This window comes from Mustela nivalis (assembly GCF_964662115.1).
Source record: "Mustela nivalis genome assembly, chromosome: 10".
In the NCBI taxonomy this organism is placed as follows: Eukaryota; Metazoa; Chordata; class Mammalia; order Carnivora; family Mustelidae; genus Mustela; species Mustela nivalis.
In genome coordinates this window covers 190,970-217,238 of record NC_139029.1, presented here as the reverse complement: position 1 = coordinate 217,238, position 26,269 = coordinate 190,970, and the positions used below count along the sequence as shown (strand labels likewise).

The following is a 26,269-nucleotide window of genomic DNA, read 5'->3' as shown; positions in this document are numbered from 1 at the left end:
ACTCACATCTAAAAAACAAAATAAAAAATAGAAGAACGGAGGGCCTTCTCCGCGTTTTCCTCCCCGAAGACAGGAGCGCTGCCGGGAAACGTCAGCCGCGGCGAGGGAGCTCCGCCGCCGCCCTGCCCGCACCCGCCCGCAGCCTCCTTCCGCTCCGGCGGGGTCCGCAAGCCAGCGCGCAGCGCGCCCTTCCACGGCGCCGGCCCGGCCCGGCCCCCGGCCGCGCGCCCCTGGAAGCCAGCACGGCCCCCTCCGGCCGGATCCGCGCGGCCGGGCGCGGCGGGGCACCGAAGCCGGTCCCACGCCGACCCCTGCGACTCCGGCCCGCGGTGCCTCCAGGCCAGCGCGAGGCCCCGGTCGAGCTGCGCTCCCAGCCGGGAGGCCCTGCACGACTCCGCTCCCCGAAGGCTTCCGGAACTCGGCCTGAACGCGACCCGCGTGCGGGGCTCCGAGAGCGACGTGCGGACGCTGAGCGGCGGGGCCTCGCGGGGACCCGCTGAGAGGGAGCCCGTTGTGCGCCCGCGGCGGCCTGAGGCCGCGGGAGCCGGACCCTGCCGCCAGCCGCCGCGCAGAAGCCGCGCCCCAGCGACTCTGGCGCCGACCGGCCGGCGCGCCGCGCGCGCGTCACTCCTGTCGACGACGGCCGCACGTCGGACGCGCCCTGGGCGACGGCGCGGCCTACGTCACTCCTGGCGACGGCGGCCGGGTTTTATGACGTAGCACGCCAGCGCCGAGCTCAGGGCCGAGGGCGGTCCCTGTGAGGAGCTCGGGCTTCTGCCGGGCACTCCGGGAACAGCGGCGCGCTGGCTGTGGGCTCGGCGCCCGCCCGCGAAGACCCCTGCCCTCGCGCCGGGGCGCTGGGGGACGGCGCGTGTGGGCCGCCGGGCCGCCGCGCTCACGCCCGCGCCCACGTCCTGACGCGCTACGTCGCCGGCGCCGCCGCCGTGGCGTCATGACTTCCGGGCGCCGCGGCCGCCATCTTGCTCGCGCGGAAGCGCCGCGGCTGGTGGGCGTCCCGGAGCGCCTGCGTCGCGGTCGCTGCGGCCGCCGCTATGCCGTCGTCGCCGCTGCGGGTGGCGGTGGTGTGCTCGAGCAACCAGAACCGGAGCATGGAGGCGCACAACATCCTCAGGTAGTGCGCTCCGCCCTGGCCCCGCCGGCCGTCCCTGCGGCCCCGCGTGCTGCCCGGCCCGTGCCGGGCGGCTCCGCGCTCCCTCAGGCCGGACGCCGGGCGGGCCGCGCCGGGCTCGTCGGCCCCGGGGCCGAGCGCAGCGAGGAGCCCCCGCGGCTCGGTCGCCCGCGCGCGGTTTCGGGTTCTGAGCCCGGAGGCTCCGAGCTCCCGGGGCAGCCGCTGGGCTCGCGCGTCGGTGCCGCTGGAGCGGGCGGCCCGCCCGGAGCGCCGGCCCCGGGTTCGCGTCTGCGAGGCGGTCGCGTCCCACGACGGGGTGCGGACCGCGTGGCCGCTCCGGGCCCCGCCGGAAAGCGCACCCCCGAACCCGGGCACGGCCCGCGGTGTTGACGCCGTGGCTGTGTCTCTGCGTTCGAGTCCGGGGCCGCCCGCCGTCCGCGCCCAGAGCCGCCCGCCGCGCGTTTCCGGGCCCCACGGGGCTTCGCCTTTGCGCTTCTGGGGTCCGTGTCCGCGCTGCCGGGTCCCCCGCGCTGCCGGCGGCGGGTGTGTAGGAGCCCGCGGGCCGTGACGCTGACCGCTGCGGTGCGGAAAGCCTCTTCCCGGAGGGTCCCCGGCGCGGGACAGCCGCGCCGCCGCCTCCGTGGCCACCTTCCTCGGTAACCGGGAGAGCTTGGGGTTCCTGCGCGTTCTCTCCTGCCTTCCGCCCGCCCGCGCCCCGGTGCGGGTCTGCTGCTCCGGAGCGTCCTCTCTGCTCACTACCGCGCGCCGCCCGCCGAGTTCGCGGTCTCCGGCGCCCGAATGGGAGGTGTTGAACCGGACAGTTGGTTGTGAAGGTCGTTTCTAAACGGAACCCTGTACCGTCGCAGGCTTGTGTTAAAACCAGAAAGTGCTCGTATGACGTTTACAGGCCTTTCACGCTCAGTGCACTCCAGGGAAAGAACGTAAGGTTGACACTCCTGGGAAGTCACTCAAGGAAAATGAACTTGAACGTTCTCCGTTGGAGGAGGGATGGAGACGGCCTCGTGGTGCCGGTCCGGCTGGCTGCCCAACACATGTCAGCCGAACTCTACGAAAGGGAAATTTTTTTGTTTTTTTCTTTTTAAACGACCGGTAGTTTTGTCCTGAAACTTGCCCATCTGATACTTCCCCAAGACGATCCCTGCAGGACGATCGGTCCTTGTGCAGTTCAGAGCGGTGGTAGCCGGCACAGCAGCGGGTCTCCGGTGGAAACGGGGGTGCGAGAGAGCCTCCGGCAGTCGCCAAGTCAGAAGTCTTAGGTGTGCTGGGACCCGTTTTACTGTGTTTCAAATTTGTTTCAAAAATAGACTCCAAACGTAAGTTTAGGGTAATCTGTTTTATTGTTATTATTTTTTAAAGAGTTTATTTATTTGACAGAGATCACAGGCAGGCAGAGAGAGGCATAAGCAGACTCCCCACTGAGCTGAGAGCCCGGTGCGGTGCGGGGCTGGATCCCAGGACCCTGGGACCATGACCTGAGCGGAAGGCAGAGGCTTAATGACTGAGCACCCCCCAGGCGCCCCAGGGTAATCTATATTATTGAGCTCATGAATGTGATGTTGACTTAGACCTGAATCTTTAATTGCTAAAATACTTATATGTGGGGGATGTTTTCATCTGTTAGAAAATAGTGTTACTGGGCGCCTGGCTGGCTCAGAGGGTTAAGCCTCTGCCTTCGGCTCAGGTCATGATCTCAGGGTCCTGGGATCGAGCCTCACATCGGGCTCCCTGCTCAGCGGGGAGCCTGCTTCCCTTCCTCTCTCTCTGCCTGCCTCTCTGCCTGCTTGTGATCTCTCTCTGTCAAATAAATAAATAAAATCTTAAAAAAAGAAAGAAAGAAAATAGTGTTATTTGGAAGAAGATCTCTTTGCAAACAGAATTCACTGAAGATGGAGGCCAGCACAGGTCCTCGCAGGATCGGTGCGGCACCTTCTGGGTGTGTCCTGTGTGCACATACACGGAAGGAAGAGTACAGTGTTTTATCATTTCTCTTCACATAATGTTCGATTTGGGTGGTTATTTTGTTGTATTGAATTTGAATACATTTATTCATATTGAGCAATGGCAGTGGTTACAAAATTAGGACACAGTAATCCAGAGGAATTCTGTGGAGCAATTAATTTTGTAGCCAACCCCGGGTTAGTAGACATTTAAGCTGCTTTTTATCTTTCATTCTTAAAATGTCAACATCCTTGTGCCATATAAATACATTTGCACAGTTTTCTGATTGTTTCTTTGGATGAATTCCTAGGCGTAGAATAGCTGATTCAAAAAGTAGGCATATTTTGGGGCCCCTGGGTGGCTCAGTGAGTTAAAGCCTCTGCCTTCGGCTCAGGTCATGATCTCAGGGTCCTGGGATCGAGCCCCACATCGGGCTCTCTGCTCAGCAGGGAGCCTGCTTCCTCCTGTCTCTGCCTGCCTCTCTGCCTACTTGTGATCTCTGTCTGTCAAATAAATAAATAAAATCTTTTTTTTAAAAAAAAAAAGAGATTATTTATTTATTTGACAGAAATCACAAGTAAACAGAAGTAGGCAGAGAGGCAGGCAGACAGAGGGAGAAGCAGGCTCCCTGCTGAGCAGAGAGCCCGATGTGGGGCTCGATCCCAGGACCCTGGGATCATGACCCAAGCCGAAGGCAGAGGCTTAACCCTCTGAGCCACCCAGGCGCCCCATAAATAAATAAAATCTTTAAAAAAAATGAAAAAAGTAGGCATATTTCATGTTTTCCTATATTTTGCCAGACTACCTTCCAGAAAATAATCTATTTATACAACTCCTGTTTTCTCAGTCTGGGCATTATTTTCATTTTTTCATGCTGGTGGGGCAAAAGAGGATCTTGCCCTCCTTTAGTTTTGAAATTGTTATTAAGATAGAACGACTTCCCATGTCTTTCACTTTTCACAATTATTTATGGCTTTAGTTCTTTTTGGATTTTACAGCGTTTAAACGCATTTCTAAGAACTTGATGTGGTGGTTTTTAAAGGTACCTACAGAGGAACCGCCTGAGACCTTAAGAACGTCAGGGCCCTACAGAAGGTGTTGTGAAACAGGAAATCTGAAATAAATACTGGGAGAAACGCAGTTAAGTGAACCCGCACAGGGGCTAGTTTTACTAGTGAGACCCCGTTTTACTTTATGTGCTATTACAGCCCCATTGCACATCGTCTCTGTTTTCTGACAAGCCAAATACAAATGGTAACAAATGTTGGTACGTATATCATATATCACGATATATCGATATATCGTGTATACACACACACACACAGACACCTCTCTCTCTCTCTCTCTCTCACGTATATATCAGTGTTCCCTGGGGCGATTATTTTTGATCGTTTGAGACGTTTCAGGCACCAGCTGTGGGAGCTCTAGGGTCTGCAGGAGCGTTTTCCACGGACGCCTCTTTCTGTTCTTTGTATGCTGTAGACCGAGAGTTCCCTTTGGAGCTGATTATTTTTTTGTTCAGAACGATCTAGATGTTAAGGGGCATGTTGATTCTTAGAAGTCCTCTTAGTCTAGCCATTCAAAACAAATGTTGTAAGACAGACTTCTGCATACTGCTGAACTGAGTTCTCGGGTCTGTTTTCAGTCTTAAGGCAGTGTGATTTAGGGAGCAGGAGCAGAGAGACTGCAAATGAAAAGCCAGGTTGAGAGGCAGGCAGAGAGAGAGAAGGAAGCAGGCTCCCTGCCGAGCAGAGAGCCCGATGTGGGGCTCGATCCCAGGACCCTGAGATCATGACCTGAGCTGAAGGCAGATGCTTAACCCACTGAGCCACCCAGGCGCCCCGCCAGGTGCTTTCTTAATGCCATTTGATTTCATCCCTGCAGTCCTTAGATGTCTGTGTTTAACACCTGTGAAGAGGCAGTGCCCAGGACAGGAAGCCCTCGCTCATGAGGGACAGTAAGGATTTGGACATAAAGGACTCTGGTTATGATGAGTAACAGCACTGAGACTCCAGATGGATAAAGCATGGGCTGAAGAAGGGTCCAGGGTGAGGGGAGGCAGCAGAACCCGCTAAGGTCCCATGGTTCCCCAGTTTGGGGTAGGGCTCTCAGATCATCACCAGAGCATGTGGGCTCCCCGCCACACCGGAACTGGGGCAAAATTGAACGTTCTCTCCCAGATGGGACCAAGTCTGGGGCTGCCTGTGGCTGTGTCGCAGGAGCACCCCTATTCATGGTGCGAAACTTCCTCCCTGATCTTGGACCCATTTCCAGAAATCTCTTGCCTTTACCAGGGGGAGGGGTAGTCAGCTGTGCTCTGCAGCCTCTCTGCCTACCTCTTCTGGTATTTTGGTTCTGGACCCTTGAAAAAAATAAACTGGGGACTGTTTAGGAAGGTGGAAGGGTTAGAAATCATGACTTTCAAAGAAAGGCAGGGAATGCAGAAAAAGGTGTCTACAGAGGAACCCATTTGCCTTCCTAGGTTTTAAGGGACTGCATTGTTTTCTTTTTTTTAATCTTCAGGAGGCAGAGCTAAAGTGAGGAGGATGGTTGGAGAAAAGGCAGTTTTCGTGTAAACATGGATTCAGAACTGGGTAGACCCAGTAGGTAAAACACAGCTAAAACCTTCTCCTGCATCTCCAGTCTTTTACAGATGAGAACGGGGAGAGCCCGGAGCAGGGAAGATAGCTCAGCAGTTTCACCCGTGTTAGTGACACATCCTTGCTTGGGGCCACGGGGGATTAGAGCAGGAAAGCAGCACACTCGTGGTTGGTTGTTGCCGGACCATCCCAAGTGCCAGATCTCAAGGGCCTGCTCTGCTGTCCCTGGGTGTGGGGGGGGGACACACTGGACAGGCTGGCAGCAACCAGCAGAGCAGGGTGGCCAGCAAAAAGCCAAGGTTGAGGAAGAGCAGTCGGGGAGGGAGGGACATGTGAGCAGGGGTGCCGACGGGCCCTGAACGTGAGGTGCACTTGTCACCGCGGGACACCAGGATCTCAGGCACGGTGTGAACCCTGGGAAATGTTTACTGAGACGCGCTTATAACGCACGTTTAGCGGGCGAGGACCTGGGTTTTTTTTTTTTTTTTAAGATTTTATTTATTTATTTGACAGAGAGAGAGAGATCACAAGTAGGCAGAGAGGCAGAGAGAGAGGGGAAGCGGCTCCCTGCTGAGCAGAGAGCCCGATGCGGGACTTGATCCCAGGACCCCGAGATCATGACCTGAGCCAAAGGCAGCGGCTTAACCCTCTGAGCCACCCAGGCGCCCGAGGACCTGGGTTTTGCCGGAGCGCTCACGCTTCAGGGGCGCTCATGTTGCGGGCGCCGGGCGGTGCGGCTGCAGGCGAGCAGTCAGCTGGCCCGTGGGCATGAGGTCATCACGGGCTAGACGTCGGGCTGATAGCAGCGGGTGACGTGCCTGTAGGGAAGGTGACCTGGGACTGGGAGCGTGTCGTGCCCTACTTAGAGTCAGAGTGTGCCTGCTGAAGGTTGGCCGTGGCTCTAGGATTCCAGTCTTGGCCAAAGAAACGCTTGAAATTGATGAACAATCTCGCTGTGGAAAACAAACGTCGCGTAGCCCGTGCTGTTAATCTGGTGTTTGCTTGCGGTCCTTCTCGGGGTTCGTTTGAACATCATCATTTTACGGGTAGCCATGGGGATAGCAGTGGAAACCGTTGTCTTTCCCAAAACTTGACCTTCTCTATGATAGGTTCTTTATGATGGATCTGTTGATGGATCTGTGACGACGTTGAGCCTTTAGGTTGTCGGGAATTTTTTTTAGCGTCACTGCTTTATGTAAGACCGGTGTCGCACTACATGTTGTCACACAAGATGGGCCGCTCTGCCGGCTGCATCAGCTTCGAAGAAACAGCACTTCTGTTGCTAATTAGCCTCTTTGCCACTTGGGAACATTCTGTTGGGGGAAGAACAAACTGCACTTCATTTTTATTTTTGAATACACTTGACTGCCGTTTCAGAAAGTCGCGAAGAGAAGTGACAGCCGAGCCCGGACTGTTTCTCATGGTGGGGGGAGGCCGCCTTCATTCTGAGTCCCACCTGTCCGTTTGCAGCTCCGCAGTGCCCCCTCGGAAGCCTGGTTAGGCTAGGTGGGGTGTGGGGCTGGGTTATCTTTGGGACGATCTGCTGTTAAGGATGTGGATAGACTAAAAGCGGAGACTCCTCCATCTGGACAGCTAATGCAAGCCTCAGACCCTCCTGTGACAAGACGCGTAGAAGAGAGGTGGGCCTGCCAGGTGCCATCACCCGGCTGTTCCGTCTCGGGCCGCTCCAGCGGGAGGGGGGATGTGAGTCCCTGCACCAGGGGCTCTCCCGTCTGGAGCCTCCCGGGAGCCCTGTGGGTAGCTTTCCGGTGGCCTGTCTCCCCTACCCCGGCCTGAAGCACTGCGGGGCCCCGTCCAGGGTCTGCATCGTGGGGTGTGTGCTGTGAAAGGCTCTGAGGTGCTCTGTCCCGTTGCCCACTTCCCCACGAGCGGGCGCTGCTCCTGCCCCCTGGCTTCCTCCATCGCTGTCTTCTCGCTGTCCTGTGTGCTGGGTGTTTTCCCTGCTTTGTTGTACCCCCGCCTGCCGGCCCCCAAATGTCGAAGGAGAGAGCGTTGGATCTGTTTTGTTCATATTGTATCCCGGCACGCAGTAAGCCCCAGGAAACGTCGTTGAATCAAAATGGGATGGCAAGTCTGCCACAGTGACGGTGGTGGTTTTTAGGTTTTGAAGCATGAGTCCTGTCCTTGGGGGTCTTACTTCTGCGGGTCTCATAGTGCACCCCTCCTTACCCTCGTCTGCTGGAGAGGCTGTGCCCTGACATACAGGTGTTGGGTGTGTGAATGGCTGAGCGCCCTCAAAGTAAACCCACTCCTGCACACAAGGGAAGTGGTCGGTGGTGTCGGCTTACCAGGGTCCGGGACACTTGTGCCACTTCTGGGCACCTGGCTTTTCCATGTGTGTCCATGAGACGCACAGAAAACTCCAAGGAGACTTGAGGGTTGGCCAGCTTCAAGGAGGGTTATGCTGCCCGTAGTTAGTCTCAGCAGGAAGTCCTCTTCGCCCCTCAGCGACGTGTGGCTTTCACATTTCAGCAGCCGGTAAGCTGCTGGCGCAGTGGACGCATGGCTCTGGGACACTTTGGGGAGAACGGCTTGGAGCCTGAGACGCAAGCTGCTTGTTCCGGGCAGTTCTCAACAGTGCGGTGACGTGTTGGCTCACGGCTCTGTGTTCTCCTCGGTGCCCGTGACCGCAGCCGACCCGAGGGGTTATTAATGGCGACGCCCGGGAGGTCAGGTGACGTTTGCTGCGGCGCAGGGCCTCACTCACGGGCTTCCCCCAGGCTTGTCAGGAGACGCATTCGGTCCGTCCCTTCCCAGGGACTCCAGGTTACCGGAGTCGGCACAGCTTGGGAGCTGTTTGTTCTTGAGCCTCGTGGCCGATGTGACGATGGAAGAGACTGTGGGGAGGCGCCCGTGGGCCTGGCACCCCTGGGCCCTGAGTTCTGGATTCCTGGCGAGCCCCGGCCTACAGGATGTCGGCGGCCCGACATGTGGCGCTCCCTGTGTGGTGCGTGCAGTCAAGTCTGTGGGAGAGTCGTAGGAGTCACACACGAGGGGGTCCTGGGAGCCTGAACCCTGCAAGGCAGTCCGGGCGGCGGTTGGCTACACTCCAGAGGAGCTCTTCCCTCACTGCGCGCGTCCGTGGGGCCTCCGATGGCCAGAGAGGGTCTGGGGGGATGCGGTGAGCAGCTGTGGTGCTCTCGACCCCCCTGTAGTGGCGCCGGCAACCCTTTGTCTTCTGTCTCCATCGGTTTCATCCAGTTTTGGTGTAACATGCTGTAGAATTTTTTTAAAGACTCTCTTTCTTAGAGGGCCCTGCGTGCATGTGAGTGGGGGTTGGTGCCGAGGGAGAGAGGATGTCGTGCCAGCTCCCCACAGAGCGCAGATCCCGATGCAGGCCTGGGTCCCACGGCCCCAAGACGTGACCTGAGCCGACACCAAGAGTCAGACACTCAACCATGTGACCACTCGGATGCCCCAGGGTGCTATAGGATTTTTTTTAAAAGATTTATTTATTTATTTGGCAGAGAGAGAGACAATGAGAGAGGGGCACAAGCAGGGGAAGCAGGAGAGGGAGAAGCAGGACGCTGGGATCATGACCTGAGCTGAAGGCAGATGCCCAGCGACTGAGCACCCAGGTGCCCTTATGCTGCTACAGGATTTTTAAAAATTTGTGAATAAAATGCTGAAAGTTTAGAATTTAAAAACATGTCTGTAGTATCAGCAGTTACTCATTCTGTCTATTTTCCATTCTGTATTCCTTGGCTTTAGAATTTTGTGTCTTAATCCAACTGTGATTTTGTTCTCTCTTTGTGTGTTTCAGCAAACGAGGATTCAGCGTCCGGTCCTTCGGAACAGGAACACACGTGAAACTCCCAGGACCAGCACCCGACAAGCCAAATGTTTATGATTTCAAAACTACATATGATCAGATGTACAATGATCTCCTTAGGAAGGACAAAGAACTGTATCCCAGTGGGTCGCCCTTTTAAAAACCCCGCGAGCTTGTCTCTGGCAGGTGTCCTCTGACGTGGGTGTCGCTCTGGTCTCCAGTCTAGGGCTGTCTGTGATGCAGGTACCTAGCGGCTGCCTCGGGGTGTGGTGCTGAGTCACACGGCACATGCGGTGTGCAGGGGGACGCGTGGAGCCCATGTTGACAAGGTCGAGGGCGGGTTCTGGTGTAACGTCGGCCAGGGCAGCAGAGGCGAGGAAGGCAGGAGCCACAGAGCAGAGTGGATTTGCCCGCTGCAGGGCTGCCCGCTGCTCCCCTCCGCAGGCGGGTGTGTGTACGCACACGGGAGCACAGTGTGCGCTCGACCCGGGTAGGCAGGCAGCCTCGCTCCTCTCTGCCATGTCTGCTACCAAAGGAAGCATTTTAGAAGCACCTAACTTGAGAGAACTTCATTTTAGGAAGAGGCAGAACAGACTGGATCTGCTAGTTAAGACGCATGTGAAAGGAAGGTTTGTTTTATTATTATTGCTCATGTTGGGAGAGAGCACGCACACAGTGAGGGGAGCAGGAGGAGAAGGAGAGGGAATCCCAAGCAGACTCCGCACTGGGTGCCGAGCCCAGTGAGGGGCTCAGTCTCAAAACCCTGAGATCACGACCCAAGGCCAAACCCAAGAGTCAGATGCTTAACCGACTGAGCCCCCCCAGCACCCCATGAAAGGTGTTTTTCATTATGAACGCGGTGTCAGGCTGTGTAGTGGTTAAGACCATTGTTGCCTGGCCTTTGCCCGGGGCACTTCATGATCACATGTACTAGAGAACTTCTGGGCCTGCCTTGGTACAATACGGGCTCTCCGGTTCTCGGGATGGAACCCAGACATACACCAGGTGAAAGGAACATAGGCACCAGAGAGAAAAGTCTGTTCTCATGTTGGTGCTCTTGTAATTTTTAATAAATTACAGATGTTTTCTGTAAATCTGTACATTACTTAGCACGGAGTGTGGCCCCAAAGGTCATGCTAGCAAAATGTAAAACTGGACCCTGACAGTTGCTCCGTCTGGCTCAGTGCTCGCCGCCCTCGGCTACAGTGAGAAAGCTGTCGGGCGCTGAGGCAGAATGCGAGTCGAGTGCAGGACTCGTGGTGCAGCTGACCCGAGGTCCTTCTGGGAAGTCCTGGGTGCCCCCCCTTTCTCATAAGCGGCAGAGCCTGCACCGGGGAGAAGACCCTGCGCATCCCCGGCGGGCTGCGCCTGGTCTCCGTGTCACAGTGCCTGGTGCGCTGCTCACGCCCTGGGGGCGGGGGCGGGCTCTGGCTTACCCCAAGGCCCCGTCTCAGAAAGGCTGTTCGCCCTGAAATTCTCTTTTGTGTTGAGAGCAGCCCTTGAGCCTCGAGGAGAAGTGAGCACTAGCCGCCTTATCCTAGAGACACCGTGACCGTACCTCCAGGTTTTCTGACTGTGTGTGAACTCTCCACGTGTCGTGAAGCTTCCCTCGAGACCACGTCTGTATTTGAAGGTTTTCCAGCCAACGCCATTCATTGTTAAGCTCTTGTACTCAGAGAAACCAAAACAGAAAATAACGTGCTTGTTCATACTCCCTTAATTATTACAGATGAGGCCTTCTGACATTGGAGCTGACCATGGTTGCTCTGTTTCTAGGAGTGGGCAGCACTTTACCATGTTTTAAGAAGACGGGAACGAGAGGGATTTGGAGTAGGAGGGTTGGTATGCGCGTCTTAGCAGTTCTGAATGAAGGAGCGGGACCAGCTGCTCCGAATTCAGAATCTCCCTGTGGGTTGTCTTCGCGCAGACGCACGGTCTCCCCATAGAGCGTCCTGTCCAGGAGGCATCCGCACACGTGTGCCTTTGCTGCATCATGGGAAAGGTGTGGTGGTTGGGGGTCATGGCTGTTTCCATGGTCACCAGCAGTATTTGCCTCCTGAGACCCTGCGTAGGAAGGTCACCTTCCCGGACCGCCCCTTTTGAGTGCCCCTCACGAGGCTCTGGAAGAGAGATACCTTTGTCAGCTTATTGACTTCACTTGGGTGGGATTTCTGTCTTCTAGGAAGGGTGCCAAGTACATCCCTGGACCAGTAAAGAAGGGGCATCTGCTCCCGGGGAGGGGGGACGGGTTGGTGTGCACACTGGCAGGACCCTGGGTTTGGGGGCACAGGCCTTCCCCGTATGAAGGCAACAGGGAGGGAGGCAGCGGTGTTCAGCTGTGTGTTGAGGGTCCCACACCTGGTTTGGGAGGTGCTCTGAGGACAGGAGGGGACTGCCTGACTACTGATGGGGTGGGCGGGGGCTGCGGTTTGGGTCGCTTCCGCATCGGCATCCGATACAAGAAGTGGAGGAAGCACCAGAAGCCAGGTCTGTCACCGCAAATACTGGGGCTTGTGGGGAAGCGATGGTTTTAGGATGTAAACCCTGGGTGAGACAGGACATTCAGCAAGTTGCTCAAGGGCGAGCGTGACGTCACAGGAGGAAAGTGGTACCCGACTGGCAGAGCCGGGAGGTGAGGTGGAGTGGCTGGGGGCTGGGCTCCCCTATGTGTGCGTGCACGGGGCGCTGGGGGCTCAATGCAGGACCCTGACGTTGAGCTCTCAGTACGCCTTGGCCCACGGTCCTGTTAGTGCGGAAGCTCCTTATTTCTGAAGCTCTGGCTGTTTGTAGGTGGTTTTCCCTGTGGCTCTCCCTCTGTGGGCAGGGTGGCCCCAGGGGGTGGAGGGCCAGGCACTGGTCCTCAGTCCCTGCAGGACCTGCCCCTGGGAGCACGCGGAGGCCAGGGACGCGAGTTGGGACAGAAACCTCGTTAAACTAACTCTCAACTAGTTAGTGAGGCTAGACTGGGCTGGTTACCAGTTCCCTGTGGGGATTATCTGCCGGTAATACTGGGAATCCCTGTTGGCCTGACCCTCTGCAGACCACCAGAAACGTCCGCTTTCTCTCTAGCGAGGGCCCCAGAAGAGCGCTGTTGGGAGAGAGTGCACGTGGCCGGCGAAGTGCGGCCGGTGGGCGCTGCTGTGCCTCAGGGTTGAGCAGCCATCCCCACGGCAGATTTTAGCACATTTTCAAATCTCATTTAAATTTAATTAGTTAACATAGTGGATCATTAGTCTCAGAGGTGAAATCCAGTGGTTCCTCGGCTGCCGCCACACCCAGGGCTCATTCTATCACGTGCCCCTCTTCGCGCCTGTCCCCCCGCGCCCCCTTCTGGGCCTGGGTGCTCCTCGCCTTTCCTGCATGCAGGGCCCTGGAGTGGGTTCCCCCAGCGTGTTTGAGGCTCACCCGTGTGCTGGCGAGGGCCAGGCTGTCTTACTTTTTAATGTGATTTATTTTAACCTTCCTTTTTTCTTTCTTTGCCTTGGAGTTATTTTGAATACGGAGCAGCCTTAACCGTGCCCTGTGGGCTGGAGCAGAGTGGTGGAGCTGGGTGCAGGCTCCAGCAGACCGGGCTCCCCTTGCTGAGGGAGTGGGGTCTGCAGCTGAACCCTCAGCCCGCCTGGACAGTCTCGCTGAAACGAGACCACAGTTCCTTCGCATCTGAAGGGCCCGTCGGGGACCGCACTCCCAGGATCGCTGGGCCCCATTGGGGGTCTCCACGGGGAGGGCTGCCATGCCTTTGTGAGGTGTTCTGGGGAGCCCATTTGAAACCTTGCAGTAGATCATCGCTGTGTGAACTACAAAATCACTAAAAATCATTTGTCTTAAACAGTAACTGTGTAAATAATAGTGGCATTTTTAATACGAGAAGAGACAGTTGCTCCTAAACCCTGATGGGAAACCCAAGTAGAACGAACACTTTCCGGGATCCTGGCTTTGTGCACAGTCGGGAGACACTGGCTTTGAGCCTGTATCCAGCACGTTTTTCTAATTTTTCTCCATCTTGTGTACTCACCTTGGGAGTTTGGCTTTTTTTTTTTAAGATTTTATTTATTTATTTGACAGAGATCACAAGCAGGCAGAGAGAGAGAGGAAGGGAAGCAGACTCCCCGCTGAGCAGGGAGCCCGCGGGGCTCGATCCCAGGACCCTGGGATCATGACCTGAGCTGAAGGCAGAGGCTTCACCCACTGAGCCAGCCCGGCGCCCGTGGGTTCGGTGTTTTCGGCCACACTCGCACGGTCCTCCTCCGGCTGCGTTGTCTTTGAGGCTTCGGGCAGCCGCGTGCACTTGGCCCAGTGACACGAGGCCTGGTAGCAGAGCCGTCTGATGACCCGGCACGTCCTGTAAACGTCTCCTTGTGATTTCCTTAACGCTGTTTTTCTAGCTTACCTGACTCCTGGAACACTGTGTGGTGTAGACAGACTCTCAGTGTGAGGCTGGTGTAACCAGTGAGTTTCGGGGCGCCAGTGGGCTGTCTGGTCTAGGTTTTGGAGAGTCAGTCACACTTGGATCTTTGCCTGCGGGGGAGCCCCTCCCCCCAATGTTGTTCAAGGGTCCGCTGTATGTGTACCCAGGTCTTCAGGGTGCTGTTATTCTTGTGTTGGGGTAAAAGCTAAAAATAAAAATGAATTCTGAGATTGCTGGGTCCCCACAGTCTCCTGACCTCTGTCCTGAGTCCGAGGCCAGTGGACACAAGCTCAGAGTTCTGTCCTCCCCGAGGTCCTGTTGTTCTGCAGTAGGGCCACTGGTCTTTTCCTTTTGTTCAGGTCCGCCTGGGCCCCTGTTTCAAGCTCAGCGGGCCGTCACCCACTGTGCTCGGCGGGGGTGGAAGGAGCTGCCAGGGCCGCTGGTCCCATCCTGGGAATGGTTCCCGGAGCTCAAGCCAGCGCTTTCCTCCCTGCCCCTCGGGAGGGGCTTGGCCCCGCCCCTTGCCTCGCTGTATGGGACCTTCCCTCACTGCACGCTGGTTGGCAGCTATGTTTTTAAGTAATTTTTGAAAACAGTGTTTGTTTAACAGAGTGTGTTCCTAGCTAAACACTGATTTCTAGAGAAACTCTGATCTAGTTTTGCTGATTTTTAAGCTTTCAGGTTTTAGGAAAGCACTTGTGCTTAAAATACAAATCATGACCTTACACTACTCCAGAGAGGCAGAAGAGCCACCATCACGTCTCCGCTAGGGAGAGGCCAGACGTTGGACACAGACGGTTGGCTGGTGGCTGCCAGGGGTCACTTGCGCGTCTGGGCGTAACAGAGCCACGCTGACCTCACCCATGGCTTCGGAGCTCGCCCAGGGCCGGGAACAGACGTGGTGTTCCCAGCCCACGGCAGGTGAGATGCTGACGCCAGGTGTGTTGGGAGAGGGTTATGTCACGTGGGTCACACCTGTGGTTTCCCATGGCCTAATAACCCCACGGATGGCGGGAGGAGGACTCTAGACTGGAAGGTCTCCTCGCCCCCAGGCCTCGCCGCGGGGCAGCAGTTAGGTTGGGGGCCGGGGCTCGGGAGCTGGCGTGGAAATTTCCTCCAGGGGTTCCCAGCGTCTTGTTAGTGCAGCCTCCCTGCTTTGCAGAAACCGCTTTGATTTCCAAAATGAACTAACTTTTAATATAAGGAAGTTCCAGCTCAAAAGCTTTTTGTGTAGTGGTTCTCAGAGTGTGGTCTAGGAGTCCAGCTGTCCCCACAGCCCTTTCAGAAGATCCCGGCCTCAGAGCTGTTTGCCTTTCTCACTCTGCCGAAGTGTGCCAAGGGCTCTGTCAGAGGCTCCCACCCGCCGCGTCCCAGTCCTGCCTCTGATGGCCGGTGGGCCGCGATTGTGTTCGCGACAGCCCAGGGTGGCCCCCGACCCGCCCACTCCCTGCAGCGCTGGGCTTGGCCTCTCCAGCTGTCTTCCGACGCCTCTCAGGACAGGGAGGACGGGGGACGGGCAGCGCTGCCGGGTCCCGCTGGCCACTGTGAGGCCTGTGGAGACCAGATGTGCGCGGTGTGGGGAGGCCACTGGGCGCACTCGAGCCTCACCGTTGGCTGACGTAAGAGCAGCCGTAAGAAACCTCTTGCTTCCACACTCTGGTGCTTCACCCCGAGAGCACGCCTGAGGGGTGTCTCCTGGATCTGTACAGGTGAGGAGTGGCCCGGTCTTCCTGCGTGGGCCCCTTTGCTTGGCGTGCTTCTCCGTGATTCACACGTGTGGTCTCCTTGGGCCTTTCTCCCCTGAATCTAAACTTGGAGTTGGTGCGGCCTGTGGCATGGAGTAGGCCCTGGATGGTGGAAATCAGGTGAGCTGTCATGACCTCTGAGGGGTGGGTCGAGGCGCGGGTGGGAGTGCGTCCTCTTCCCAGGCCCTGACCCAGGAGGACGTGCGGGAGGCAAAGACTGGGTTGAGCAGGAGGGCTCCGGGGAGGCGCCAGGCTGAGCAGGAGGTGTGGGCCTGAGTCCCGGCGGCCCTTACGACAGGCACAGCTCGCCCACCAGCCTGGGGGGCAGAGTGTGACTGAGGGCACCCCAAATGGAGACGCTTTTCCAGGTGTGTCCACCTTGGAACAGACTCCTGCGTTTGGGGGTGTGGGCATGACATCAGGGCGGCGTCCTGCCCATGCTGTGTCGTCAGCAGATGCCCTCGGACCCTCTGTCCAGGAGGGGCTCCCAGTGGGTGTGTGACCCCTGAAACAAGGAGCGTCAGGGACACGCGTCAGGAAAAGTGGGAGAGAACTGTCCTCAGCACCTTCAGGGTGGCCTGGTTCCTGCCCTGGCCCCAGAGCCCATCTGAGCCACATGTTCTTCCTCGATGGCAGCGGCTCCTGTCCCAGCCTCGCTCGGGGCGCACTGGGCATCGCATTACCCCAAGAGTAAGGTTTTGAGGTCTTTATGATGAAAAGCCGCTGCCAGTTCCTGGTTCACGCGGTTCTGGGTGCGTTCCAGTTGGAAGACACTTAGGGACGCCCTTCTCTCCCGTGGCCTCTGCTCAGCTCGGGTTTCTGCTGCCGGTGAACCTCGCCGACCGCTCTGCCTTGGCCATGGCTGTTTTCCCCGCGGCCTGTGCTTGGAGGCCTGTGGCTCTGGCTGCTCCAGCTGGTCCCTGTGAAGAGTGCTGCGGGGGGCGGGGGGGCGGTTTTACAGGGACCATTGGCCCCTTGGATGGGCTCCTCACCCTCCCCGTGAGCCAGACAGTTTGTTGTGCAAAATGCGTTGTTGGGACAGCATGGGAGCCGATCTCTGGGGGCGGGCGGGCAGCCCGGGCTTTGTCTGGTTACTGTGCCCTGGTCCTGCTTTTGGTTTGCCTCTCTTTTCTTTTTTAATGTTCTTTCATGGTGAGACAGCTCTGTTTCTCTAAACCACTCAGGTGATTAGAATTTCAGTGGGGAGCGAGGTCCGTTTTATTTGTTCCCTTGTGCCGTGTTGCCGCCACGCGGGCGCCTGAGGCGCAGACCATTCCCAGCCCGCAGAATGCTGCCTTCTGGTGGCAGACGGTGTCCAGTGCGGCCGTCCGGCACGACCGTCCCCTGCTGCTGGGCTCAGCCTTCTTCCCCACGGGAGGCTGGGGATGTCGTCCAGTCTTGAACCATTTATGTAGAAAAGACATGGAGTTGGAGACTAAGTCGTAATTTTAAAGCTTTTTCTTTAAAAAGTTTGAAAAATTAAGATCACCTTCACTAAAATTATTCATCTTCAGTGTCAGCTTTTTGTTTTGAGGTTAAAATTTTGATAAAATTAAACATCCGGGGGTGGGTGTGTGTGTCTTTGAAACAAAGACCAAGGGGGTGCCCGGCTGGCTCTGTGGGCAGAGCTTGCGACTCTGGAGCTCAGGGTCGAGACCGCGAGCCCTGCGTCGGGCATAGAGCTGCTTCAAACACACGCACGCACAAGGACTAAAACTAATTCCCCCACTGTAATTTTATTTATCCAGCCAAGTTACTTGAAGTGTTTTTGTGAACGTTCTCTCAAATTTAAATGAATGCAGTGTTTTTCCTGGTTTGGACAAGTGGTCGTCCGCTAGTTGTATTATTTAAGTCTCCTACAACGTACTGGACAGGGCACTGTGCTGACCCTTGTCGCCTGTTCACATCAGGCCGCCTTTCAGGGGCCAGGAATGAGACCCTCGCTCTCACTAAAGCTGGGGGAGCCTTAGAGGAGGTCCTGAACTTTGACCTCACTGCTCCCACCTCCTGGTGTCCCCCAGCATGAGGGGTCCTCCAGCCAGTACTTTCAAACCCCATTCAGGGGTGGGTGTTTCCTTTGAAGAAATGCGGTGGCCTCACCCTCCCGCCACTGCTGATGGTCGGTGCAGGGGTCGGAGGGGGGCGGCCGTGTTGCGCGAGGGGCAGTTGGCCTCGCGGGGGTGGGGGGGGACAGCCCCTCCCAGAAACGTCTGTTCCAAGCAGCACAGCTCGCCAAGTGCCGGGTCAGGCAGATCAGCGTCTTCCCACGTCCAGCCCACCACCCCAGAACCCCGCCAGGACTGGAACTGACCCCGGCGAGGCAGGGGGGCGGGTGTCCGCAGAGGCTCTGGGCGATGCTGTGCCCTGGGAGCTGCGGCTGAGGCTGGGGCTGCTGTCCCTAGCGTGCACAGCGTGATTACAAACGCAAATGTTTTCTTCCCGGCACGTTCTCTGCGGATTCCAGCCCCGTGGAAGCGACTTTGCTGCTACTGTGTGACTCTACGTGGTCGTGGGCGCCTCTGCCTCTGCGGGCCTGCTCTTGGCCCCTGCTGCCTGCAGGCCGCGCCTCCCAGGCCCAGGTCCCAGTCCAGGCCCGGGTCCCCACTGGGAGCGTTCACACCGCGCGGCGCAGGTGGGGGGCTGGGGGGGCTCTGGGCCCCGCACTCTGAATGTGCTAACCCAGGGCCTGTTTTCCCAGTGCTCTTTACTTTCTCACGGAAGTAACACTTGTCCCTAAAAATGGCGCTGTCGGCCTTTCCTGGCAGGCTCTCGGGGCCTGTGTCCTCCGGGAGGTGCCGAGTATGCAATTTGGCGGCTCCCCGAGTTCACGCGTGCGTCTGCAGGATCCAGTGCGGTCCTCGCTGTTCTGTCGGGGGCCATGGCCATCTGACTAACGGGAAATGGTCCTGAAAGGTCTGCGTGGAGACAGGCAGGTGCCTGTCCGGCTTCCTCCAGAGGCCGCTGCCTATGGCTCTTGGGGTTGTGTTTTAAAAGAGGCCTTCAGTGAAACCCCGGAGCTTTTGTTCTAACAGATTCTCCGTGACACGGGGCTTTGGTGGGGCGGGCGGGAGGCACACGGCATCTGGCCCTGCGTGTGGGGCCTGGCACCACTTTACGGTGTGGCCCCCAGCAGACTGTCCGGCCCCGCTCTGTGGGCCGGGGGTCAGGGAGGGCAGCAGCCCCTGTGTCCGCTGAATGCGCGGGCTCTCAGGCTGCCCCATTCACGCCTCGTTGCTGATCTGAAGTGAAGGCAGAAGTGTTGCCACTATATAACCCTGAGATTTGAACTAAATACTTGAATCATTCCTGAGATGGGGTGGGGAGACCCAGTTCCCTGCTGAGGGGGGCTCCTTGGACACCTGCCCCGCCCCTCGCGTGTCGCACACTCCAGAGGGAGGCCCAGGGGGCAGGAGGGGGTGTAGACCCTTGTGCCCAGCAGAAGGGAAGGCTCCTGACTCGGGGCTCTAATTTCCAAGGCTGGGGAGTTGCCCTTCATTACGGCTTTGGGAATGGGAGATTGCCCTGGGCTTCCTGAGCGCACGGCCTGCTTACCTGGATGCTGTTTTGTCCTTGAGCCTTTGGGGGGCTGTCAGACACTCCAGTTCTCCTGGGGTGCGGCCCTCTTCCTCAGCATCGCGCACCCCACAGCTGTGTCCTGCAGCAGTGGCGGCGGGGACCTGGCCCCCAGGTCGGGCGGCTGGCGCTTGGGCATTCCTGAGCTGAACTGCCCTTGGATCCCCCCCCCGCCCCCGGAGGGCTCTTGGGTCCTGCGTAAGAGTTCTTGTCTTGTGTCTGTGCTTCCGGAGGTCAAACTAGATTATAGGGAATTGAGAAGACGAACCAGCCTCTGGGTGCGGCCCACTCTTGGGGAGCCTCAGCCACAGGGATTTGAGTCACATCCAGAGCCAGAAAGTGGAAGGACCTGAATTAGGCATGGCAGCGTTTGGGGACAGTAGGTGTTGGTACCCAGCCTGCATGTCCTTGGGGCGGTTTGCCCCGCATCTCGGAGGTAGACGTCATCTGCACGGGACACGTGAGCCGCATCTGGTCCAGCCAGGGCCGCGTGCGGCTGCCAGCAGCTTGTTGACCACGCGGCGGGTGTACAGGGAACCCAGGCCCCACCCCAAGATGAAGCTCTGGGGTCCCCTGGCTGCAGAGCGGGAAGACTTGGGGCCTGTGCCCCTGCCCCGATCTGTGGGCGCTGTGAGGATCTTGGTCCCAAAGCTCCTTTAGTGCCCAGGTACCTCCTCGCTGGGAGCCTGTCTCCGGCTACGGTCGTTTCTGCTTGGGGACCCTACTTCTGCCCTCTGTCCCAAGCCTGTCTCCCCCAGGTTGGTCTTGTGTTCGGCTGGGGACACTTGTGAGGAAACGAGACTTGACCTGTGCTCACCTGTCCTTGGCAAGAGCCCCTGTCTGGCCAGCCCGGGCAGAGGCCCCGGAGGGGGAGGGGTGCGGGGCGGGGGTTCGGCAGCAGATCCCTGCCTCGTGGCTCAGGGGGCATGGGGGGCTCCGGTGATGAACCCCTGGCCTTGGGAGAGCGAGCCTCTGGTCCCTCATTTGGGTTTCTGTCGACGCCTTTCCCTCGCTCGGAAATGGCTCGTCTGTTCTTGTCCCTTGTTGCCTTCAGCTCAGGCCTCCGCCTTCCCTTCATCTTCCTTCGCGGAAATGTCTCCGCTTTGAGCCCGGGCTCTGCCGGTGGCAGGCTCCCCGGGCACAGGCCCTGCGCTGCCGGCCCCTGGCTCCCTGCGTCCCTCCTCCGAGGACGGCACGTGGGGCTTCCCCTGGCTGGGAAGAGGCTGCCTTGCGCAGAGGGCCTTTCTCTGGGGCCCCAGCGTCCGTGTCCACCAGATGCGACGTGGCTTTAAAGATGAAAACGTCTGGCTAAGCCTCTGTGTCTTGGGCTGAGGAGAATATCAGCGTTGAAGTTAAACCTGGTGTTGGCACAGTTGCCCTGAATCCGAACTAGAGCCGCGTGCCTCGGCGGTCAGGGTTAGAGCAGCTCTGCGGGAGGACAGATGTGCAGGGTCCCGGAAGGGCGGCTTTTTGAAGCACCCGCTAGCCTGGCCTCTGGGCCCCGGGCCCCCGGCTGTGCCGGCGAGGCCGCCCGCAGGCCCGAGGCCCCATCCGTCTCCGCTGCTCGGGACTTGGGTTTCCCATTTGCATTCCAGTTTTGCAGAGAATACAGGTCGCCGGTGGCTACTGGGTGTCCTGCCTGGTTCCCGCTTCTCTCAAGATGCCCGCATGTCTGCCCAGGGTGCATTCGGGCCCACACGCTGGCATTTAGGTGACCGTCCTTAAGGAGCGCGCGCGCTCACTGGTGGTCTGAGTTGAGACCCCAGAGTGTTTCAAGATGGTCTCTCCACGCCTCCTCGGTGTGACACAGCACCAGGTCCCTGCCGGGGCCCTCCCACCCTCCAAGCGCCCCTGATCTGTGCCGGCCTCGCTGCTGGGCAGGGGGTCAGGCGGACGGGCTCACAGGCCGCCTTCACCGGTTACAGCGGAGAGCCGTGAAGACGCGCCTTCTGAAGGCCAGGGGCTGGGAGAGGGCGACGCGAGCTCGAGCCTTGGGCCACGGAGCTCAGCGTGGCGGGGGCGGGGGGCCTCACCCCGAGGCATGCAGGAGTCAGAGTGCGGGGCTGTGGCTTCGTCCCCATCCCCTCGACCTTCTGGAAGTATCTCGGGGTTCGTGTGGAGGCTGAAGCTTCACTAGGAGCGCCCCCCCAATCATTCCAGGGCACTTTCAGTCGGTGCTGGGGAGAGGGAGTGCCTGCCCGCATGCCACGTCTTTGCCCCCAACCATGTAGGAACCCAGTTTTCCAGGCCAGTCAAGGGGGCCCCTTTCTCGGGAGGCTGTGGCCTGCCACTGAGTCTCGGGCCTGCTGCTCTGCTTCTGGGAGTCGGCGGGCCATTCGCCAAACACGGGCAGCCAGGCCAGGGGCTGGTCCGGGCCTGTGTGTGGTGGGCATCTCACTGCCCTCCGCTGACCTTGACATCCTATCCCTGTCCTCGCGTGCTTCCTGGGGGAGCTCTGGGGCCCTGTGACTGGGAGCAGCTGGTGGGTTTGTGGGTTCACGGGCAAGGGCTCCTGGCTTGTGCACTTCCTGCCCAGCCCGCCCGGGCCTCGCCTCACTGCTGTTGGCCAGGATGTAGCCCAGAAGGGCCGCTGCCACTGCTTTCCTCATCCACTGCGGGGGGCGGGGGTGTGATCCCTGAACCAGACATCTCTTCTTTCAGGACGTGAACCCCAGTTTCGTTGGTTTCTCTTCCACATAAATCACGGAGGCTTAAGTAAGGGAGGGGCGGTTTTGCGAGCCTCTGGGGTGCTGCTGTGGGGTGCCTAGTGGCCGGCCGTCCCTTCTGGCCTCACCAAGAGCCGCGCCGCGCCCCTGGGGACGCTGGTGCTCGTGGTCTTCCTCCGGCCGGCAGGGGCGCGCTGTCCCGCCTGCCCCGGCCGCCTCTGTCCCCTCTGCGGCCACACAGGGCCTGCCCTACGCCGTCTCTTCACGCTGGACTCTGACGCGGCGCACAGGAAGGAGCGAGCGCCTGTGCGTGGCTCACAGCCGCCCCGGGTGCAGCTGTGGGGGGGCGGGCTGGACCCCGGGGATGCACAGTGGATGGGACACAAAAGCACCTCCTGGCTGACGGTGACACGCCTCTTCAGCTTAGAACTCTTGCACGGACTGCTGGGTACGTTCTGGAAGCGCTCCCCGCTCTCTGGACAGGCAGGAAATGTATTCTGAGTGATGGGAGGTTGAGTAAGTTGTCATAATCGAACATCTGGGGAAACCATCAAACGGTCACTCAGAAGTTCTCAGGTAGCGTACTTCTCTTAAATAGAATTAACGAGATGCTTATCCCTAGTTGTCAGGAACTCCCTTTAGGGCCTTTGTCCCTGTCTCTTGAGGGTGGTGAACCCTACCCCGGGGCCCTGAATATAGACCTGGTCACTGGGCTTGCGGGGCATGGGCCGCACACCTGCTGCACGGCCCGTGTGTGTCCCCTTAGCTCTGAGGGACTCCGGCCGCTGGAGGCTCTGGGCTGCTCACTATTTCCAGTTAACCTGGGGCTTTTCCCCCCTTCTTGCGGCTGAAGTTGCCTTTCTTGGTGGTTTCCAGATGTTTCTGGTACTGCTGTAACCGAGCCAGACTTGGGGGGATTGGCTTTGTCTTTGCTGAAGAGCTTGTGCTCTGTGCGTGGTCACTAAGTCGCTCCAGGATGAGTCAGAGCCGCAGGCTGAGGAAAGGCGAGGAAGCGTGCAGACAGCAGCCCTCTGCCTCCCAGAAGGGGCTGCTGGGAAGGCTGCAGCCTGTCTGCGGGGCTTAAGTCAGGTGCCTCCCCCCCGCCTCGTCTCCTGTGAGTCCCAGAGGACAGCCCACTCCCCAGAACGGCCTCAACCTCTCCGTGGCCTCAGTGCACCTGCCGGGGTGGGGGGCAGCTGGGCTGGTGCACGCTGGCGCTGAGCTGGACGGGGTGGGGGCTGGCGCGTCCCGCACTTGAGAAGTCTTTCCAAAGTCCCTTGACTCCAGCACTTAGCTACACGCAGAACGGCATCTTACATATGTTGGACAGAAATAAGAGGATCAAGCCGCGGCCGGAAAGGTTCCAGAACTGCAGAGACCTGTTCGATCTGATCCTCACGTGTGAAGAGAGAGTGTACGATCAGGTGGTGGAAGGTAAGGCCGTAGACCGCTTGTGCCCCACGTGCCTGGGCCACTGCTTCGCCCGTCACGGCCTCGGCGGCTGCCCTGAGCAGCACACACAGCGGCTTCCAGGGCCGGCGAAGGCGGGCAGGGCCCGCCTGAGGATGGAGGTCGTTGGGGGGGGGGGGGGAGCACAGCCCTCTGCCGGTCATGTCCACCCGTGCGAGACCACCTGCGTGTTGTCTGAGCACGCGGTGCAGGTTTTAGGGTCTTGGGACACACGGAGGGCGCGTGCGGAGCGAGGGAGCCAGACTGGGGGTCCGGCCCTCATTAGTGAACGCACTGTTGGGTGCTCCAGCCCGGGGCAGCCTGGCTGCTCGTGGGAAGGCGGCTGGTGCGTTGGGCTTGACGGTCCCCAGGTCTCCTTGAATCACCCCCACCAGGCTTGGAGGCGCTCAGGCCTGGCTGACCACCCCTGGGCCAGGGACAGGTAGAGCAGGTGCCCTGGTCCTGCGGCCTCTGACCGCTGTGCTCTGTTCCCGGCAGATCTGAATTCCAGAGAGCAGGAGACCTGCCAGCCGGTGCACGTCATCAACGTGGACATCCAGGACAACCACGAAGAGGCCACCCTGGGGGCGTTCCTCATCTGTGAGCTGTGCCAGTGTGTGAGTGTCCGGCTCTGCTCTGGCCCAGAACCAGGCCCAGGCCTGACCGGGGGTCCCTGGGAGCAGTCTGTGCTGGAGAGACATACCAGGACCACCTCCTCCTGACACACAGGTTTTACCAGGAAAGGGGCTGTCACGCGACTCAGCTCATGTTCATGTCGGGCTATTTTCAGGTGTCCAAAGCCAGGTCAGTGCCGATGTGCCTGCCGGTTTGCCCATCGGCCGCGCAGGTTTCACTTAAGAACTTTCTGCTTGATGCGCAGTTGGTGGGAGCTCAGTGCCTGGCCGTGTCCATGCCAAGAGCTCCTGCCAGGACTCCGATCGGGTCCAGCAGAGCCCAGGGCCCCCAGAGCTTCGTGGATGCGGGCCTGTCCTCCTCTTCACCCTCAGGACCTGCTGGTCCTTGGCCTTCCCGGAGTGGCCCGGGCATCCTCCCTTGGGTGGAAAATCATAGGGGCTTTGTCGCTGCTGCAATGTTGCTGTGCCCAGAGCAAACATTTTCTCCTTTTTTTTTTTTTTTTAAAGATTTATTTATTTATTTGACAGAGAGTGAGAGAGAGATCACAAGTAGGCAGAGAGGCAGGCAGAGAGAGGAGGAAGCAGGCTCCCCGCTGAGCAGAGAGCCCGATGCGGGACTCGATCCCAGGACCCTGAGATCATGACCTGAGCCGAAGGCAGAGGCTTAACCCTCTGAGCCACCCAGGTGCCCACAAAACATTTTCTCTTAAATGTGACGAAAGAACCTACCCAAGGAGAGCCATACGCCTTGCCCTGTGTTCTGCCTGTGAGATCTGATTTAAGTCAGCCGGCTCTGACAGAAAAGCGAGGGAAACAAGTGGCTTATCCCGAAGTTCAGAGACCTGCGGGCCTGGACTGGTTTGCCACAGGAGGGACCCGGGTCCTCCTCTCCTGGTGCTTTCCACACAGCTTCTGTTCCCAAGATCCCTCAAGGCCCAGCATAGCTGCCGAAGCTCCAGCACTTGTGCCCATGTTCTGGCCATTACGCACGAGAAAGGGCTGAAGAGGAGCACATGTGACTTCTATTTGGGTCACCCCGACGAGAAACGAGTCCCAGAGGGGCTGCTTGTCACTTCAGACAGGCACTGCTTATAGGCCAAGACTTAGGCCAGCCCACGCCAGCCCTGAGTCAGCCTGGAGCCGGCCACTGGCTGCAGAGCTCCACCAGGGACACCTGACCACATCCGCACACCTTTGTGGGTCTCACAACTTAGAGGGGACGTGAGGGGCGGCTGGTGCGTGGAGGCTACGGCGGGGTGTGCCTTTGAGCAAGTGGCTGCGCCTCTGCCCAGCGGGGGCGGGAGGCCTGTGCGCTCCCGCGGTTTGTGTCCTGGGGGCGCCCGAGGGCAGGCCTGGCAGCAGGTGCCCCGGGCCTCCCTTCCCCGGTGGGCTGCGGCTGCGGCAGGCCCAGGGCAGGGGTGCCTGGGAAGGAGTGCGCGGGGCCGGGTGAGGGGCGGCTCGGTGGGCGCGGGGGGCGGGCGTGGGGCCGGGGCTCAGGGCGGCCCGCCTGCTCTCCCCAGATTCAGCACACGGAGGACATGGAGAACGAGATCGACGAGCTGCTCCAGGAGTTCGAGGAGAAAAGCGGCAGAGCCTTCCTGCACACGGTCTGCTTCTACTGACGCTGGCCGGCGCCCGCCCGCCCTCCCGGAGCCACCTTTCTGAGCTGCCTTTTGTCAATACCTGTCCTTCCTGATACTCGATCTTACTTTCAGGTGCTCTGCCGGCCGGCGGCAGTGGTGCCCACGGACTGTGCGTAGGAAACGCAGAGACGCAAATGCGCGATTCAGAACAATCACGTTTTTCCTTTCCCACGTGTGCTTACGGGTGGGATGTTGATTATAAAGGTTTTTTTTTCTTTACCCAAAACAGTAAACAACGGTTTCCAGTACGTTCCCCCTGCGTTTGTGGCTCTCGTGGCTCCTGCCCTTCCACCCCCAAACTTGCTGGAATGTACAAATAACCCGAATAAAGCCATGGGCTCTGTCTTGCTGGGAAAGAACTTGCAGTTGTCCAATAAATCAACGTTGCTGGCCGTCTTTGCTTTGTCCTGAGTCCCCGCCTGGCCTGCTCCTGCCAGCCTGGCACACGTCCCTCTGGAGGGATCCCTGGGCCTGACCCTGCAGCTCAGACTGCTTCTGAGGTTGGAGGGTGGGGGCACGGGGTATGGGGGCACTGCCTGCGGGGCAGCCAACTTCGCAGCAGGATCCTGCGGTCCTGCTGCCCACGGGGACTACTGGAAGAATGGAGCCCTTCTCCCGGGGCACCTTCTGGGGCTGAGATCAGTTGTCCCCCGCGTGGCCTTACTGCCC

At 58.8% G+C, this 26,269-nt stretch overlaps 1 protein-coding gene and 1 long non-coding RNA gene across 2 annotated transcripts; one reads left to right on the top strand and one right to left on the bottom strand.

Annotated features, from left to right (window-relative positions):
- Positions 1–737: 737 nt before the first annotated feature.
- On the top strand, positions 738–25,956 carry SSU72 (SSU72 homolog, RNA polymerase II CTD phosphatase). The gene is made up of 5 exons (XM_082686272.1): positions 738–1,132; positions 9,473–9,616; positions 23,168–23,307; positions 23,821–23,939; positions 25,478–25,956. Exons 1-5 carry the CDS (start codon positions 1,053–1,055, stop codon positions 25,577–25,579), a joined length of 585 nt encoding a protein of 194 aa, XP_082542398.1. The 5' UTR covers positions 738–1,052; the 3' UTR covers positions 25,580–25,956.
- LOC309842293 lies at positions 12,421–15,294 on the bottom strand. Its single transcript, XR_014299598.1, has 2 exons — positions 13,770–15,294; positions 12,421–13,399 (listed from the first exon to the last, which is right to left on the bottom strand). It is a non-coding gene; the product is annotated as an uncharacterized lncRNA (long non-coding RNA).
- Positions 25,957–26,269: the final 313 nt, after the last annotated feature.